Genomic DNA, 18,927 nt, shown 5'->3' on the forward strand with positions numbered 1-18,927 from the left:
AGAATTCAGTTCGGTTCACGACCGCCCAAGTTCAATGGGGTGCTTCCTACGGTGGTAACCCCAGAGCAGTCTCTGGTGATGGAGCAAGAAGTAACGACGCTTTTGCAAAAAGGGGCTATAGAAAGGGTTTCCCCTCCCAGCAAAATGTCGGGCTTTTACAGCCGCTACTTCATTGTTCCGAAGAAGGATGGAGGGTTGCGTCCGATCATAGATTTACGTGTGTTAAATCGATCAGTAAGGAAGTTGAAGTTCAAAATGCTTACACTCAGACAGATCATCCCTCAGATCAGGTCCGAGGACTGGTTTGTAGCGATAGATCTGAAAGACGCATACTTTCATGTATCCATCCATCCTTCACACAGGAAGTTCCTCAGGTTTGCTTTCGGGGGCGAAGCTTACCAATACAGGGTTCTTCCGTTCGGCCTATCCCTCTCACCCCGCACGTTCACGAAGTGCGTGGATGCAGCGCTGGCTCCGCTGAGACTCCAGGGCATCCGCGTGCTGAACTATATCGACGATTGGTTGATACTAGCTCAAACAGAACAATTGGCAGTTCAACATCGAGATGTTGTTCTGTCGCACATGAAAAGGCTTGGGCTGAGGCTCAACGCCAAAAAGAGTGTGCTGGTCCCAAGTCAGGTTGCAAACTATTTAGGTGTAATCTGGGATTCCACCACGATGCAGGCGCAGTTGTCCCCTGCTCGTGTGAGTTCCATTCTCGGGGCCGTGAAAGGGGTGAAATTAGGCCAGTCACTCACTGTAAAACAGTGTCAGAGACTGTTGGGTCTGATGGCAGCTGCGTCCAACGTCATTACTTTTGGCCTCCTGCACATGAGACCCTTACAGTGGTGGCTCAGGACCAAGGGGTTTTCCCCGAGGGGAAATCCTTTTCGCATGATCAAAGTCACGTGGCGATGCCTTCGTGCTCTGGTCATGTGGAAGAAGCCTTGGTTCCTAACCCAGGGACCCGTGCTGGGGACTTCTGGTCGTCGTGTAATGCTTACGACAGATGCTTCCCTCACGGGCTGGGGGCGATCATGAGTGGTCGCTCGGCTCAGGGTCTTTGGGAGGACCATCAGCTCTCCTGGCACATAAATCGGCTGGAGATGATGGCGGTGCTTCTTGCACTGAAACACTTCCTCCCCGACCTGAGAGACCATCATGTGCTGGTCCGAACGGACAACACTACGGTGGTCTCGTATATCAACCATCAGGGGGGTTTGCGGTCTCGCCCATTATCAAAGTTGGCCAGTCGCATCCTCCTCTGGTCCCAGGAAAGCTCCTCTCGCTGAGAGCAGCCTACATCCCCGGGCGGTTGAATGTGGGAGCGGACGCCCTGTCGAGGCAGGGCGCGAGATCGGGGAATGGAAACTCCACACCAAGGTGGTGGAGTTAATATGGAAAACTTTCGGTCGAGCTCAAGTCGATCTTTTTGCCACAGAGGAGTCAGCTCAGTGTCCTCTGTGGTACTCACTTCAACACCCAGCACCTCTAGGGCTGGATGCCATGCTACAGACGTGGCCGAGGCTACGTCTGTATGCATTTGCTCCCGTGAGTTCTGGAGAAGGTTCGCCAGGTGAGGGTCGACCTAATATTGGTGGCCCCTTACTGGCCGACCAGAGTATGGTTTTCGGACATAATGTCTCTTCTGCACGGCTCTCCCTTAGAGCTTCCCCCCTCAGGCAGGATCTCCTGTCTCAAGTGGGCGGCACGATTCTCCATCCCCGCCCAGAAATGTGGAAACTGTGGGCCTGGCCCCTGAGGGGGCAAGGCTCATAGGATCTGGTCTCCCAACTGAGGTTGTGGAGACCATCCTTCATTCCAGAGCTCCCTCCACGAGGAAGTTGTACTTATACAAATGGAAATTGTTCTCTGTGTGGTGTGAACAACATAATTTGGACCCGGTCCATTCTTCAGTCTCAGACGTGCTTCGGTTCCTTCAGGAAAAGTTCTCGGAAGGTTTAACCCCCTCCACGCTGAAATGTATATGTGGCCGCTATTTCGGCTCATCATATTCCTGTAGGGGGCTCCTCGCTGGGTCGAGACCCTCTAGTAGTACGCTTCCTCCGTGGTGCACTCAGGTTGAGGCCTGTGGTGCGCACAAAGACCCCGACCTGGGACCTCACTATTGTGCTCCAAGGGCTGGCTGAGGCTCCCTTCGAGCCAATAGAGGAGGTGTCAGACAAATTCCTGACACTTAAAACCATCTTTCTCTTGGCCGTCTCTTCTTTGAAGAGAATTGGTGATTTACAAGCGCTGTCAATAGCTCCATCTTGTCTTGAGTTTGCGCCTGGTATGGTGAAAGCCTTTTTGCATACCAGGCCGGGCTATGTTCCAAAGGTTCCGACGAGGGTCCCAGGCCCCATTGTACTTGAGGCTTTCTGCCCGCCTCCTTTTGCAAACTTGGATCAGGAAAGGAAGAATCTGCTTTGCCCTGTAAGAGCGTTAGATGCGTATGTCCACAGAGCTGCCCTGTGGAGAAAAACAGAACAATTGTTTGTGTGTTATGGGTCCCCTAAGAAGGGGGCCCAGCATCTAAACAGCGGATGAGCAAGTGGGTGGTCGAGGCCATCTCACTTGCATATGAGACGGTGGGGCGCCCGTGTCCTTTGATGGTGCGGGCTCACTCCACGAGAGGTATGGCCGCGTCCAGAGCTCTTCTATCTGGTGTCTCTATGGACGACATTTGTGGTGCGGCTGGATGGTCATCCCAGCACACCTTTATCAGATTTTACAATCTTCACCTTAATATCACTCCGGGGGCCAGGGTGCTACAAGATAGCAGCCAGACACTTGGAGAGACGGCGTAGTTGGGATTGCGTTCCCATCACGTCATCCGACGTAGCGTCGATAGTTCCCACGAAAGGGAACGTCTCGGGTTACGAGTGTAACCCTTGTTCCCTGAGTAAGGGAACGAGACGCTACGTCACGTGGCCGTATCTCCTGCATACCTGGTGCGCTTGCTTCAGACAACCTACAGAAGCTGGCGTGCTTTGTGTTCAGGTGTGCTTTATAGCTTCCTGATCCGTGACGTCACCCGCCTCTGACGTCGCGTCTTTTCATTGGTTGGATACAGAGGTGCTTCACGAACACAAAAATACAGAGGGTTCCCATCACGTCATCCGACGTAGCGTCTCGTTCCCTTACTCAGGGAACAAGGGTTACACTCGTAACCCGAGACGATTTGTTTTAGAAAGGAAAACAGACATTTCAGTTCATCTCCAATTAAAACAATATTTCCAAGAAATCTTTTTTGTTGTTGTTGTTGTTTTTTTTTAGATTTTTAACCATTTCAGTTGCAAAAAGTAAAGAAACATCAAGCTGCTATATTTCTGAAAATGTGCATTTTATATTTCATAAGTGCAGTTTTTCTTTAAAAAAAAAAAAGCAAACGATATATTCATATTTTATCCAGAAAATCAAAGCATATGACAGGGACATAATGCAGTAAGTATCAAGAATTAATGAAGATTGAATATAATCCTTTATAGGTGATATTTAATTGCTGATGAGGTCTAAAAATGCATTTTATTCATTTCAGTATAATAATTAGGCAGTTCTCTGTCTCTGAGAAATGGTCACCTTGTACTTCTGAAGACTCCATGTAGGTTTCAATTGTGGATAATGGTGACACTGAAGACTAACGGGTTCCTGGTTGTTTCACACTTAATTCGTTGCCTTCATTCGTAAAGTGTTTTACAGTCTTTTCTTCTCAACCTGTTTTTTGCAACGACAATTATTAACAAAGCATTTCATTGTCTGATAGTCACACCTTCATTTTTGAAATCGTCGTGATTGTATTATATATTTACTATAAATAATACATTGTTGCTGGGAATCTTACTGATCCAGATTAAAAGGAACATGATCTGATTTTTTACATTTGTTTCATTTCAATCTGACCTGATATCTGTGCACAACAGGGCAAACGGTCTTGATTTTATGGGATGAGTCTTGATAAAATGTACAATTAGTGTTGCGGTTTCAATTTAGAGGTTTATATAGAAATATATGGCAAAAAAAAAAAAAAAAATCATAGAAATAAACTGACCATGCTCATACAGATTTAGATAGGGATCCTAGAAAACACTGAGGTGAGAGGGATTTATCTTGGTTTTAAGTGTAGTCAGTTTATTTAATCCAGTGTTTCTAAGGCCCACTCCTCTGGACTCCCAGAATGTTTTCCAGTGTATCCCTATTCAACACATTAAGAAGCTGATGAGTTGAATCAGTGTTAGTTAGACGTCTGAAACATTCTGTAATTGGTTATGTTTCATCACAGACTGTCCCTTTTTCTTCATTCTCTCAGATTCAAAAACTTCCAGCTCTAATCCATGCTATGATTATAACACTCTTGATGAATCCTGGAGAGACATAAGACAGTATCTCTACTATGACTATGATGACACTCTTGTTGAATGGAGTGGCTGGTATCGGCTGTATTTGAATGGAGAAAGTGCCCAGATGTCTGAGTGGTGTGTGAGTCATGTGGGATGTGGTGGTCAAACTGCACTGCATCTCAGCGGTTCTCATCCAACACTTGAGGATGGAGTGGTGACCCGTGAAGTCATGGGAACTACTACATGGTTGCCGTTGCCATATTCCCATCAGTGTGGAGCCTACAGATCCACATCCATCCAAGTCAAAGCATGCCCAGGAGATTATTACGTCTATGAATTGGTCAAACCCATCATATCAGCCCCCAGGCCTATGTACTGTGCAGGTGAAGTTCTAGGCTCTGTTTTAAATAGATTTTTTTGTTAGTAACATGTATACAGTTAGTATTTCTTAGAAATGCTGTGTAAATGTTATTCAGTTTAAACAGAAATTAAACATGCAGTGTGTCATTATTATTCCTAACAGAATCTGTACAATATTTACTGAACAGGTTCCCCACAGGATCCTTGAGCAGACAAATAAATCGGGTCACTGTTAAACAGACTATTACAGCTATAGGGTCTAAATAATGATATTGTTCAGGCATAAGTTCTCATGTTGGGCTCCTCAAACAAACAGAACAATGAATGTTCTGAAATAACGTTTTCAGTCTTTGGGAAACTCAACCTAAGAATTATTATTATTTTTAGCCTTTAAATGCGACTTAAATATGTAGACAGTAGAAAGTGTTTGGAAAAAAATTACTTTAAAAAATTCAATGACATTTAATTATTTAAAGGGTTAGTTCACCCAAAAATGAAAATTCTGTGATTAATTACTCACCCTCATGTTGTTCCACACCTGTAAGACCTTCATTAATCTTTGGAACACAAATTAAGATATTTTTGATAAAATCGGATGGCTCAGTGAGGCCTGCATTGACAGAAAGTTAATTTACATTTTATAGCCCAGAAAGCTAATAAAGATATTTATGACAGAATATTCATTTTTGGGCTATCTAAACTTTTAAAGTGTTAAAAGCCTTCTACTACAATAAAGTCTTTTTTCTTTTTGTCCATGTCAGTTGCTTTCCAAAGCATCAGCAGTGATCCCTGCTACAGCTATGAGTCTCTGGATCGTCCTTGGAGAGCCAACAATGAAAGTGGAGAATATATTTGTGATAACTCTTTCTCCTGGAATGGCTGGTATCGGCTTTTCTACTATGGAATGAACATCCAGATGTCAGAGACCTGTGTTAGGCCAAACAGCTGTAGCAGATACTATAATCTGTGGTTCAGTGATCCTCACCCTCAGATAGAGGATGGAGTGGTGATCAGGGAGGTCTGTGGTAGTTATTGGGGAGGCTGCTGTGAATACAAGTCAAGACCCATCAGAGTGAAAACATGTCCAGGAAATTACTATGTCTATGAACTTGTGAATCAAGAATTGTGGTGTACAGGATACTGCACAGGTATTGTTTTTCTCATTAAAGTCTTTCAAACCTTTTAAATTGATTTCTGTCATGACATGAATTTGCTTCTTTTTTAGATGTCAGCACTATTTCACAGGCAGTTTCCACTGCAAGTCCAGATATATTCACTGGTATCACCTTAAGTAAGTTGTAAATTATTGTAAGTTAGTTGTAAATAGTTGTAAATATTCTATATACAGGTGCTGTTCATATAATTAGAATATCATCAAAAAGCTGATTTATTTCACTAATTCCATTCAAAAAGTCATTACACACAGTCTGATATATTTCAAATGTTTATTTCTTTTAATTTTGATGATTATAATTGACAACTAAGGAAAATCCCAAATTCAGTATCTCAGAAAATTAGAATATTGTGAAAAGGTTCAATATTTAAGACACCTGGTGCCACACTCTAATCAGCTAATTAACTCAAAACACCTGCAAAATCATTTAAATGGCCTCAGTCTAGTTCTGTAGGCTACACAATCATGGGGAAGACTGCTGACTTGACAGATGTCCAAAAGACGAGCTCTGTGTCCAAGCACATTAATAGAAAGGCGAAGGGAAGGAAAAAATGTGGTAGAAAAAAGTGTACAAGCAATTGGGATAACCGCACCCTGGAGAGGATTGTGAAACAAAACCCATTCAAAAATGTGGGGGAGATTCACAAAGAGTGGACTGCAGCTGGAGTCAGAGCTTCAAGAACCACCACGCACAGACGTATGCAAGACATGAGTTTCAGCTGTCGCATTCCTTGTGTCAAGCCACTCTTGAACAACAGACAGACTTTTTAAAGACAAAAAGGACTGGACTGCTGCTGAGTGGTCCAAATTTATGTTCTCTGATGAAAGTAAATTTTGCATTTCCTTTGGAAATCAGGTTCCCAGAGTCTGGAAGAAGAGAGGAGAGGCACACAATCCACGTTGCTTGAGGTCCAGTGTAAAGTTTCCACAGTCAGTGATGGTTTGGGGTGCCATGTCATCTGCTGGTGTTGGTTCACTGTGTTTTCTGAGGTCCAAGGTCAACGCAGCCGTATACCAGGAAGTTATAGAGCACTTCATGCTTCCTGTTGCTGACCAACTTTATGGAGATGCAGATTTCATTTTCCAACAGGACATGGCACCTGCACACAGTGCCAAAACTACTAGTACCTGGTTTAAGGACCATGGTATCCCTGTTCTTATTTGGCCAGCAAACTCGCCTGACCTTAACCCTATAGAAAATCTATGGGGTATTGTGAAGACGAAGATGCAATATGCCAGACCCAACAATGCAGAAGAGCTGAAGGCCACTATCAGAGCAACCTGGGCTCTCATATCACCTGAGCAGTGCCACAGACTGATCGACTCCATGCCACGCCACATTGCTGCAGTAATTCAGGCAAAAGGAGCCCCAACTAAGTACTGAGTGCTGTACATGCTCATACTTTTCATATACATCATTTTTTAGTTGCCCAAGATTTCTAAAAATCCTTTCTTTGTATTGGTCTTAAGTAATATTCTGATTTTCTGAGATACTGAATTTGGGATTTTCCTTAGTTGTCAGTTATAATCATTAAAAGAAAATTTAACAGAAATAAACATTTGAAATATATCAGTCTGTGTGTAATGAATGAATATAATATACAAGTTTCACTTTTTGAATGGAATTAGTGAAATCAACTTTTTGATGATATTCTAATTATATGACCAGCACCTGTGTGTGTGTATATATATATATATATATATATATATATATATATATATATATATATATATACAGTATATACAGTTCTGTATATATAGTTCTGTTACAGTAAAAAGTGACCTTTTTTGCATAAATTTGTAGCATCATTATTACAAATCATGTTATGAGTAACTTAAGAATCTCATAATTTTTACTGTTTGACTGATTCAGATTCACACTTGTGAAGTTCATTATTGAAATATACCTTTGAAATATAACTTGTTTTGGTCTCCATCTAACAGATTATGACCCGTGCAATAACTACAACATACTCGACAACCACTGGAGAAGCACACTCAATTACTGGTCTATGTATGGATACATATTTGATCATGATGACACTCGTGTAGAATGGGATGGCTGGTATCGACTCTTCATCAATGGATCAAGTGCTCAGATGCCTGAATGGTGTGTGTCTTACATGTCATGTGGAGGTTGTAGTGCTCTGTGGCTTGGTGACTCTCATCCTCAGCTAGAAGATGGAGTTGTTACTCGTGAAATTTACGGCTGCCGTGATGACCAGTTCAGTCGCTACAGATCCGACCCAATCCAAGTCAAAGCTTGTCCTGGAAATTATTACGTTTACAAATTTACCAGGCCAACTCTTTCAATCCCAGCTCCTGTTTATTGTGCAGGTATATTCATTCTTATTTATGTGTGATATTGCAGGCTCTGTTGAAGATGTATACTTATCTTGAACACAAGTATATAGTGCTTTCTTTCTTCTTTTTCCATAACAGTATCTTTCTCCACTCCAAGTGTCGACCCCTGCTACAACTATACCAGTCTGGATGAGCCTTGGAGAGCCACTGACCATTATAACTTGGGCATGTGTGATTCTAATGTGGAGTGGAATGGCTGGTACAGGCTGTACTACAATGGTCAAAATGCTCAGATGCCAGAATCATGTGTTAATCAGTTCATGTGTGGCACTAGTGACCCACTGTGGCTCAATGGATCTCACCCACAGCTGGAAGATGGAGTGGTCACCCGTCAGGTCTGTCTCTCCTCATGGAATGGCTGCTGTAACTACACATCCCACCCTATAAGGGTCAAAGCCTGTCCAGGAAATTACTATGTTTATGAGTTTGTCAAGCCACTATTGTGTGGAGCTTACTGTTCAGGTGAACATTTACTAATTTGTTCTTTAGTCATTTAGCCATTTACGTACTCTGGATTTTGTTTTAAAATTATTGCTATTAATATCAAATTTTCCTAATACCGGATGGCACAAGTCAATCCATCCCTTTAGCATCTACAACAGTAGAGACAATCCCAACCATAGAATCCATTACTCCACTAATGACTAAATGTATTTATCCTTGTTTCCAGTAAGGATAAACACTACCTATACTACTGTGATACCAAAGACAACTACAACCACAGGAAATCCAACTGAAAGTACAGCCACAGAAACTACAACCACAGACACTACAGGTGATAATATAATGTGCTGTTATCTGTGAGATCACTGTTTTACATAAGCAAATCGGATCAGTGTCACAGTATGTGATGCATGTAATATATGTGTTAAATCTATAATTGTAGAACTAGTTCTTTTGCAGTCCACCATGTCATGTTTGAAAAGCTAGCAGCGACAATTTGGGCTGTTTCTGAGAAGCTATTGGGATCCTGTGGCTTATTGAAGGGCACTGTGGATGATTATTTGTGTCTGGGAGAAGAGAATAGACAATTTCAATATTAAAACGTAGGATGTTAATTTAGTAGTGGATCAAGTCCTACTTTTCATTAACTTGGATGCTACTGGAACATGCAATGTGTTGAGTTATTTTGTACCCTATTTTTTATCTAACTGTGCTTCTCTTAGATGTGAGAGATCCTTGCTCTGAGCTCAGCTGCTCTGAGGATGAAAGATGTGGAATGAAAAACGGTGTTTATGGCTGTTTATGTGAAAAGGACAATCACACACCACAACCACATTCTGACTCTTTTGGTTGGTATCATTCCACAACTAAATTAAAATATATAATTTTTCAGTCATAAATTATCTCTATTTTTTTCCCTCTTAGATTCCTCAGAAACCTGTGAAAGCAGCTCTGGCTCCATGTCTGTGTCTCGCTGTCAGCTCTTTGAGGCTGGTTTTCCAGCTGATGTCTTACACCTCAATGATCCCAGCTGCAAAGGAACGGTCCGGAATGGCAGAGTGGAATTCCATTTTGATAATGATGAACACATGTGTGGTACAAATCTTGTGGTAGGATATATCACATACAGTGCTAAAGAAATGCATATTGTAACGAGGCAGTGGACTCGGGGAGATCCATATACAGCTTTAATGAACAATCGTAGTAGTACAGGCAATGGTCAGATAAAAGCAACAGGGATAACGCAGACAAGGCAAAAACAAGGTCAATACCAGGCAGATAGTCAGGGCAGACAGAACAGGGTAATCCAGAAAACGGGCAGAGATATAACAAGGTAGGCGGCAATCGATAAACAAGGTAAACAGGCAGTCCAGGGTCATACACAAGATAGCAGAAGACAGGGTAAACGCTAAGTAATGTATGCGCGGCAAAATAAGACTTCGCAAAGCATGATGGGATATATGAGTCTTAAATAGTCCAGCTAATGTGCAACAGGTGGAGGTGTAATCAGCCCAGGTACGTGGTGTGGGAGTTGTAGTTCTGTGACACGTTAGTATTCCAGTGATGGTGCCCTCAGGTGGCGATCGGAGGAAGCCACAGAGACTGTTTCAGTGACACATATCATCTCGAAATGTCACTGAATATTTGATTTATCATATGTGTGATGCCAGTTGTCTTTTTGACAACTTTTAATGTAATGTTCACTCACAAGAGACTCCAGTCATGATCAGTAGGCAAAGCTCTTCTTTTATACATATTAAATTTAATATTATAATGTATAATAGTATAATGAAGGGCTGATAACTTATGAGTTCAGCTTGGAGTGAGAATTATTTCTGTGGAGAATTATTCATTGCATCAAGTTTATTGTGATTGTCAAAACATTTGGTAACTGAACAGAATTTCAGTAGGTTTACTGACAACATGTTACAATGTTTACATGGTACAGTGCTGTTTCTATCTTGAGGTGATATAAAATAATTGAGATGAGAGGGAACGAGGCACTTAGCATGCATGGGGAAATAAAAATGTAATAGAGTTGTGTGTTTCGTCTGATCTCTGAATAACTCACTGCTGTTCAGTGCTGCTCTGTCTTGAATATTGTCGTGTTTTCTGTGTCCACTTTGCTCTGTGATGTTCATTATTTTCACTGCATGAGAACAGTTTCAGTTGCATAAGAGTTGAAACCCCCTTTAACACTTTATATTGTGGGTAAAATATTTGACGTTCAAGTATTATATCTATGTTCCATCAGGCTAACGGCACCCACTTCATCTATGATAACTTCATTCTGGGGTCACCGAGGTCAGAAGGTCTCATCATCAGCAAAGAGAAAATCCTGAAGCTTTCTTTCAGCTGTGTTTATCCTCAAACACAAACACTTTCCATGCATGTGGAAATCAACTCACTGGAGAGGTGGGAATCTTTTAAGCAGGAAAAACTAATGCACAGTATAAAAATGAGTAAATATATGTGAATATACTCCAAGATATATTTTATTCCATTTTCATCAGCATTGTCCACAAGACTCTTCCCGCTGGTGAAGGCAGATATCGTGTCCGGATGATTCCATATCAGGATGATGAGTTTACCCGGCCCTTCACTGGTGCAGTGGATGCAGAGCTCGACCAGGAGATGCATGTGGAAGTTCGTGTTGAGGGGGTCGACAGCCGCCAGTTTGCCCTGGTGATGGACACGTGTTGGGCTACACCTGTGAATGATCCTGATTACAGCCTCCGCTGGGATCTCATCGTTTCAGAGTAAAACAATGCTTTTCCACTTTTCCTTTAAGCTTAGCCTAAACTCAATGTAACACTTTTACTGAATAAATTATGATAATGTTACTTCTAGGATAACCTTAGATACTTTTTTCAGAACTTTAGCACAAGATTCCATTTTTTGAAGCATGGAATGCAAATGTGTGATGATTTACAGAAGATAACTTTGTATTGACTGTTTTTCAAATGAAAGAATTTGTCATTATTGATATTGTCAGGTGTCCCAATCCCAATGATGAGACACTGAAGCTGCTGCAGAACGGCGTCTCGACATCCAGCAGTTTCTCCTTCAGGATGTTCATCTTCACTGCAAACTCCACTAAGCTTTACCTGCACTGTGCTGTTCACCTTTGCCTTCTGTCCAGCAATCACTGCTCAATGGTGAGATTATAAAACCTCTCAAAATGATCATGTTTTATGAGTAACTGACAGAAATTATCACTTTAAATGTATAAAAATCACTGTTAAATTCTATATTAGAACTTTGATCAAATGCTTCAGTGTCGGTGTGTAAGGCTGCTAAAATACTTGTTTTTGGCTGCCCTCTTCTGGAGACTTTGTGCGCTCCTTTGTTTCTTGTTTGTTCAGTGTTATTTATCAGGGATTCACACAGCTGATTTTGCTCTTTTCTCTATCAGGACTGTGACTCTGGACACCAGCGGAGAGAGGGCAGGTCTCTGGACTTCCATGATAGTGCTTCCATATCCATGGGTCCTCTGATGTTGTCTGGAGGGAACACAGGTGAACATTTCATTTATTTTAATCATTTTGTAAATAAAGGTTTATGATGATCTCTGTCATTAACACATTTCACTACATTTCATTATATTCTTTGTTCACAGATAAGTGGGTTCCAGACAAAGTGAAGGTATCTGAGGCTTCTTGTCTGTGTGGTTCTCTGATGGTGTTTCTTGTTCCTCTGACGAGTGTCCTGTCACACTTTTAGTTTAGTGCCACAAATAAATAAATAAATAAATAAAATAAAATAAATAAGTGCACAGTTTACACGCATTTTGTCTAATGCCATTTTAATGAATGTGGAACTGGTGATGTATATACTGTAACTGTATTCTTATCTCATGTAGCTTGGCATTCATATAAAAATTACTCAATTTATATGAGTACATATATATATCTTATTTACTCAAGAGGGTGTGCTACAATAACAAACACAATAAGATTCATGTTTATTCAAATAATTCAAATATTCCTGTTCAGTGATTTAAAGTCCGCGTGAACCGTAAGTTGCAAACGACTTTTCTCCAGTGTTGTGACGTATTTTCCAAGTGAAGCGGAATACTGAATAGAGGGCAGGGTTTACTTCAGCACGGTTGGAGGTGAGTGGTTTAAGCAATTTCAACCCAAGATGTCAAACTGACGTCATTGGAGAAGGGGCACCGTTGCACAGGGAAGGAGCATTTTCAGATTTTGATTAAATATTACGAAGCCAAACAATTTTTTTTTGTGTGTGGATTGACTTGGCATGGATGAATTGTTCACCAAAAAACTAGCAATTTGAGCTAACAAAATAAATAAGGTAAATTTTGTGTACTTTAAGTTCTATAACCCATGTAAATATTTGAATTTGCTCATGTTGCAGTCAATGCTTTTGCAGTTTAATCAAACAGGATGTCACGTTTTAGAGTGACACAAGCCAGTTAGGGTTAGACATGCATTGATTTCATTGAATTTAAGAATTTTTTTCCCCCCAAGAATTCTGTATAGCTTTAACCCTCTGGGGACTGAGGGGGTTTTGGTCAATCAAGTCACCTTTATTTATGTAGTGCTGTTTATATAGACAGTTAACATTTCATTTAACATAAAAACAAACAAGGTTAACTAGTTGCTAACGATATAAAACTAACATTACATAGCCATACATTACATACATTAACCATACATATTTTGGTCCAGTGTCCTGTCGTCGTCAGCAGTGAACGTGTCAAAACCCAATAGAAAGTCATAAACCTTAAAAATGCACACACAAACGTCAACTGTCAGCTGTCTGTCACACAGTCGCTAGCCATGTAAGAACGCTCGGCTCATTGTTGCCACGTTTGGGACTGGAATACCTTTACACTTGTGCTGTGATTACACTACTTTTGGAATGGTTTTGTTGCACAAACCTGGCAACCGTACACTACAAAACCCCACCCCTTTCATGCACTTCGAAGTGCGCGGCCCCTGATTTGGGACACAGCTCGCTTTTGTTTGTATTCAGCGCGCAAGGTTTGTGCGCATGCTCCAAGTCTTCTTCGCTGCTTTAAGTGCATTTCTGTGACAGAATTACCGCGCCTCATAATGGTCTGGCATGTATACTGCATCATTTTGAGCCGTTTCACTGGTTTCGTGTGGACGCAGATATTTCTTGATACGGCGCCGTGTGGACGGGATTTTTTTTAGAACGAGGAAAAAAAGATCGGATTGGGGTAAGCTCCGGCTTAGTGTGGACGAGGCCTTAGAAGGAAAAAAAATATTTCGTTCTTCTGACTTTTCCCCCTCAGAATTGTGATATAAACTCACAACTGCAAGTTTTAAGGTCCGAACTAGGAGATATAAACATGCAAATGCAAGAAAAAAAGTCAGAATTGTGAAATAAAAATGTTATAGGCCATGTTTAAAAGTTCTCTATGTAAAATGTTATAGGTATGTTACCCTAGTGGAAAAAAAAGTATGCTAAGTATACTTGCAGCAAGACTAATTATTAGGATATTTCAAGTGTGTTAATGATTAGTTTACTTAAAGTGTGCTATTTTGAAACAAATAATTTTGTACTAAGTATATTTTAGTTGTAATTAAGTTGTAATAAAATACAACTTTAAGTATATTTAGTGTACTTTTGTGTGCTAAATTGGAACAACTTCAAGTATACTTAGTACACTTTAAGTATATGCCTGTGTAGGGACTAATTACATGCTTGATTAGTGATATTAAAGTGTACTTAATTTGGGTTATAAGTATACTTTATTTGTGTTATAAGTATATTTTATTTGTGTTGTATACTTTGTGTTATAAGTACACTTTATTTGTGTTATACTTTATTTCTGTAATGAGTACACTTTGTGTTATAAGTACACTTTATTTGTGATTTAAGTACATTATACATTAAATACGAGTGTCTTCAGAACACACAACAAGCAATATACAATGAATATATTACTTTACAGGTAATAGTACTGTATGCTCAGTACATCTGGCTTATTCCAAATACTAAAAATGACACACTTTGTAGTCAATAACAATACATTTTGTTATTATACTCTGTATAATATAGTCAACATTTGAAGTGGATCAAAACCTTTAATCAAAGTTCTAAAACCTTCTTCTTAGGACAACTTTGCTGAACTTTTTTGATCCACTTCAAATGTTGACTACTGTACTTTGAATTACATAATCTCACACAAAACAGTATTATAATTGTGCTACTATTTAAATACAGTTTAACACATTTTCCCAAAGTTGAATGCATTAAAATAATCCATTGAATCCATTAAAATAAATAATATTACTAATGCAATTACTAATGTAACATCACTAATTAAGAGACATATTCCATTAACAAATCCAATAGTTTTTATTTAAACTTAACATAGATTCAACAAAACTTACCATGTTTTTCATTAAAGAAAAAAAAATAAAAAAATAAATAAATAAATATTGGACCAGTGGTGACCCTCTATACACAAATACAAATGATACATTAAATTCCATTTTCTGATGAGCTTCTCATTGTGTCTGATGGCCGCTTACACAGAGGCAGTGACCGCAGAAACTCGCGAAGAACAGCATCTGTTAACAGAATATACCAAAGATATATGGTCATATATATATATATATATATATAATACATAAGATATAAGGTCAGACAGCATGTTCAACATTCACATTTACAATAGTCTGTCTGAATCCTACATTGAAAAAATATTATTTTTGAACAGTAATTGAGGATTAACCGCAGGGAACTGTATCAGTATGGCATGCCGATATTTTTGGTACATATTCAAGCATACAACACTTTATGAATTAATATCGTACAGAATACGGGCCAATTTGACCAATTATATGAATGTTTTGGAGCTGCATACAAACTTGTGCCATAAACCACCACACACAAACTCAAAAAGGAGATATCAAGCCGAAATATCGCTCTCTGTTTGTTAAAGAAAATAAATTAAAGTTTGTTAACTGGTAGACTACCACTCACCTCTAAATAGCAAGACTTTTCTCCGGTTCTGTCAGGATCACGTAGGCCATTAAATTCCCAGCTGGTTGTCGCTGCCATGTCACTTGATTGAGCTGGTCAGAATCCCCAAGATTGAGCGATGTATTGCGCTTTCGTTGTTTTATTAAATAAATAATTATACTGACATTAAACTGACATCTGCAGCTCTGATTGGCTGAAGGCAGTGAGCAACAAAATCTGATGATTCTGAATGCATAACCTTTTAAATATTCTTTCGCATTTCTTCCTTGTGCTTGGGAGTTTGTTGTCATTTTCTCCATGCTCATATATTAATATTCATTATTCTGTACAGTGAATGTGTTCTATAAACTTAATAAACATTTACACATATTTGGAAATTGTAGGCTACACTGCATATATTAAATGGGCTTGTAATGCATTAGTCATACTGAAATAAATAGCACAAGTAATATAATGAATTCTAAGGATGAATAAGTAAACTTAAAAAGTATACCAAAGTCCCTTTAAGACAAGTCATTTCACTCTGCGGCCATCTTTGAAACGCCTCTCGGGCATCCCGGGCATCATGCAATCTCTTTGAATGGGGAAACATCAAATTCTCCAAAACTGTTCACCAACCTTACGATTAAATTTAATATTTGAAACCACCAATGAAATCTAACAACAACCGGCTCATAAATTTAGTTTCTAAACGCTCGAATCATGACAAAAAAACCCCCCCAAAAAAACTATTTTTCAGGCTGGATCAAGCTAATGCGCATGCGCAGACCTCTTTGAAGTGATGCGATGACTTTACCAGTCACCGATTGGCTCTTATTTAGAAGGCAGGACTTATTCCGCCATATTGCGCGTTACACTTTCTCACATTCAAAACAATACGAGTGACACATCTTATGTTATTCTATAGTCTTTGAATATACTCAAATTTAACTTTAGATACATTACAACTTCAGGATATTAAATAATGTATTTTTTAAATATACTTTCATTGCATTGTTACAATGATCATTTTCAGCACACAGTTAAAATATATCTCAAATATATTTTTATAAAGTGCAAATAAATACACTTTAAAAAAATAAACTAAACTTACACTTCAAGTATATTTTTCTAAAATATGTTTTTTAGAAAATATACTAAAGTACAATTATTTTAAAGTGTGTTAAAAGTTGTATTGTGAAAATATGATACTAATATAATTTTTATATATTTAAAGATGCAATGTACAATAAAGTATACTTTTTTCACTAGGGTATATATAATATATATATACCCTACTGAAAATATAGGTTTCCAAATATATATATATAATGGTAAATAAATATTATTTAATGCTGTAACTGCTATGAATGTCCCCTGTGAACTGCATATGTGAATATTATGTAGACTGTTTACTTCAAATTCAGTTCAGTTAATAGTAATAGTTTCATCAGTCCAGTCTGTGACTTGCAACATAAACGTCTGCGTTTAGCTTCAAAGAGTCTTCAACAACGGTAATCTATAAAAATAAAAAATATACTTTTTGCATTCTGATTCTGACTTCCAAAGGCACAACAAAGCACTCCTGTGTAAGGCAGAGATAGCCTGGGGAAAGAAACTCATTTCATGCTCAGATGTTCTAGTATACAGTGATGCCTGAAGGCAGAAATGCAAACAGGTTTTTGGCAAGGGAGAGAGAGATCTGTGATAATGTTACCTGCCTGCTTATTCTGGAGATGTACAAGTTACTAACTATAAGTAACTTTGCAAATACATGTCAAATAACTCTCATTAGAATATTATTAATCTGTCTTGTTCTCTTTCTTGTAGATCCCCTCTTCAGATTAGTGTGTTTTATAGTTTTATTGCAGGTTATGATTCTTTATTTCAGTCTTGGTAAAATCCTTCCTTACAGTAGAATAAATTAATTGCAGAGTTAGTCAGTATATCTGTTGGAGGACTGTCAACATAAAGTGTTAGCAGATATTAAGCAGGTAGTCTACTTACGGGCGTAGTTTGTGGGGGGGATGGGGGGGGGGGGTAACTCCATCAGTTACAACCCCCCAATACAATACAACCATACCAACGTTCAACCCCCCCAAGTTGAAACCAAATCTACGCCCTTGAGTCTACTAATACTCTAATGAGAGTTAGTTGACCTGTAGTTGCAAAGTTACTTAAAGTTAGAACGTCTAAAGAGGACTGGCGAATTAAAGTGTTAACGAAGATTAAGACGGGGTGCAATTTAGCATTTGCTCAAATAACCAAATTAATGTGCTGTCACAAAACCAAGTGTGACATCAGAAGCCATGCTAACGTCGTCCTGCAGCCAATTCTTAGGTGTCCTTATGTTAAGAGCTAGTTTTCTGAAATCCCAAACCCGGCTGTCAGGTATATGTAGGCAGAATATGCTTTAAATATACATAAAAAAATAGAGATATTTGTTTTCTTTTTCTTAATGATTGTGTTTCTACTCCTCTTGTTGTTACAAAATGAAAAGCAAATAAAAGCATAAGTGTTTTTTGTCCATGTCCGGAATGTATGGAGGCGTAACATGCTCTTCCTGGGACTCAGAAGAGAGCACTATTCACCCTCCCCAGCATGACTGCTCGTGCTGAAACAGATCCTCCCGCAGGCTGGCCGGTGAGCTGTTTGTGTCTTAAGAATGCTTACCTCTGTTTTCCAACCTGGACATTTCCTTTTTCGCATGTTCTGTCAGCAGAATTAGGCTACTTTAACACTGTTGCCACAGTTGTTTCCAAAGATTCTGAGGTAATGGTGTACAGCAGTGCCTGCCTTTATTTTGCGAGCTTGAACACCATTGGCAGGCGGATTCTCACCCGCAAGATTTCATAAGGCTTTTGTAGATTCAAGGAAGGAGAGGATAACCCTATAGCGCCACCTTTCTGTGACGCAGTGGCTCGTTCTCCCCATGTCAGGCCAAAATCTACGTAAACTATGCATGTTTGCTTTGATGTTACTTTGCATTGTCCTCATGCCAACTCCTCACACGCTATAACTGGATCCACCCATCATGTGTTTGACCACAGAAAAAGAGTGCCTTTCTAGATGTTTCGTCTCTTTGCAGTAGCAATAATTTTATACACAAATATCTTGTCGAATGAAACATGAAAAACCGGTTCTAGTTCCAGTAATGATCCACACAATTGTTAAAGGCAAGATCGTGAGAGCTGCAGTTCAGCATCAGTGTATTGAGCTGTTTGCTCTGACTTCAGGTAAAGATACCTCTCTGCATTTTCTCTTCATTTTATCAAATCACTCTTA

At 39.4% G+C, this 18,927-nt stretch overlaps 1 protein-coding gene across 1 annotated transcript; it reads left to right on the forward strand.

Annotated features, from left to right (window-relative positions):
- Nucleotides 1-1,506: 1,506 nt before the first annotated feature.
- LOC137008298 (uncharacterized) lies at nt 1,507-12,405 on the forward strand. Its single transcript, XM_067370270.1, has 16 exons — nt 1,507-1,576; nt 1,668-1,745; nt 2,024-2,293; nt 4,310-4,723; nt 5,462-5,848; nt 5,926-5,991; nt 7,819-8,211; nt 8,317-8,718; nt 8,909-9,013; nt 9,405-9,530; nt 9,607-9,791; nt 10,937-11,097; nt 11,196-11,441; nt 11,678-11,840; nt 12,098-12,200; nt 12,302-12,405. The coding sequence occupies exons 1-16, from the start codon at nt 1,507-1,509 to the stop codon at nt 12,403-12,405; spliced, it is 3,273 nt and encodes a 1,090-aa protein (XP_067226371.1).
- Nucleotides 12,406-18,927: the final 6,522 nt, after the last annotated feature.

The sequence above is a fragment of the Chanodichthys erythropterus genome, chromosome 19 (genome assembly GCF_024489055.1).
Source record: "Chanodichthys erythropterus isolate Z2021 chromosome 19, ASM2448905v1, whole genome shotgun sequence".
In the NCBI taxonomy this organism is placed as follows: domain Eukaryota; kingdom Metazoa; phylum Chordata; class Actinopteri; order Cypriniformes; family Xenocyprididae; genus Chanodichthys; species Chanodichthys erythropterus.

Bases quoted from the DNA above. Each gene is read 5' to 3' on its own strand.
- LOC137008298 (XM_067370270.1), top strand. From the start codon at position 1,507: ATGCTACAGACGTGGCCGAGGCTACGTCTGTATGCATTTGCTCCCGTG. The intron at 4,724-5,461 runs GTGAAGTTCTAG...TGTCCATGTCAG, and splicing joins CAGGCCTATGTACTGTGCAG to TTGCTTTCCAAAGCATCAGC. The intron at 11,442-11,677 runs GTAAAACAATGC...TGATATTGTCAG, and splicing joins TGGGATCTCATCGTTTCAGA to GTGTCCCAATCCCAATGATG.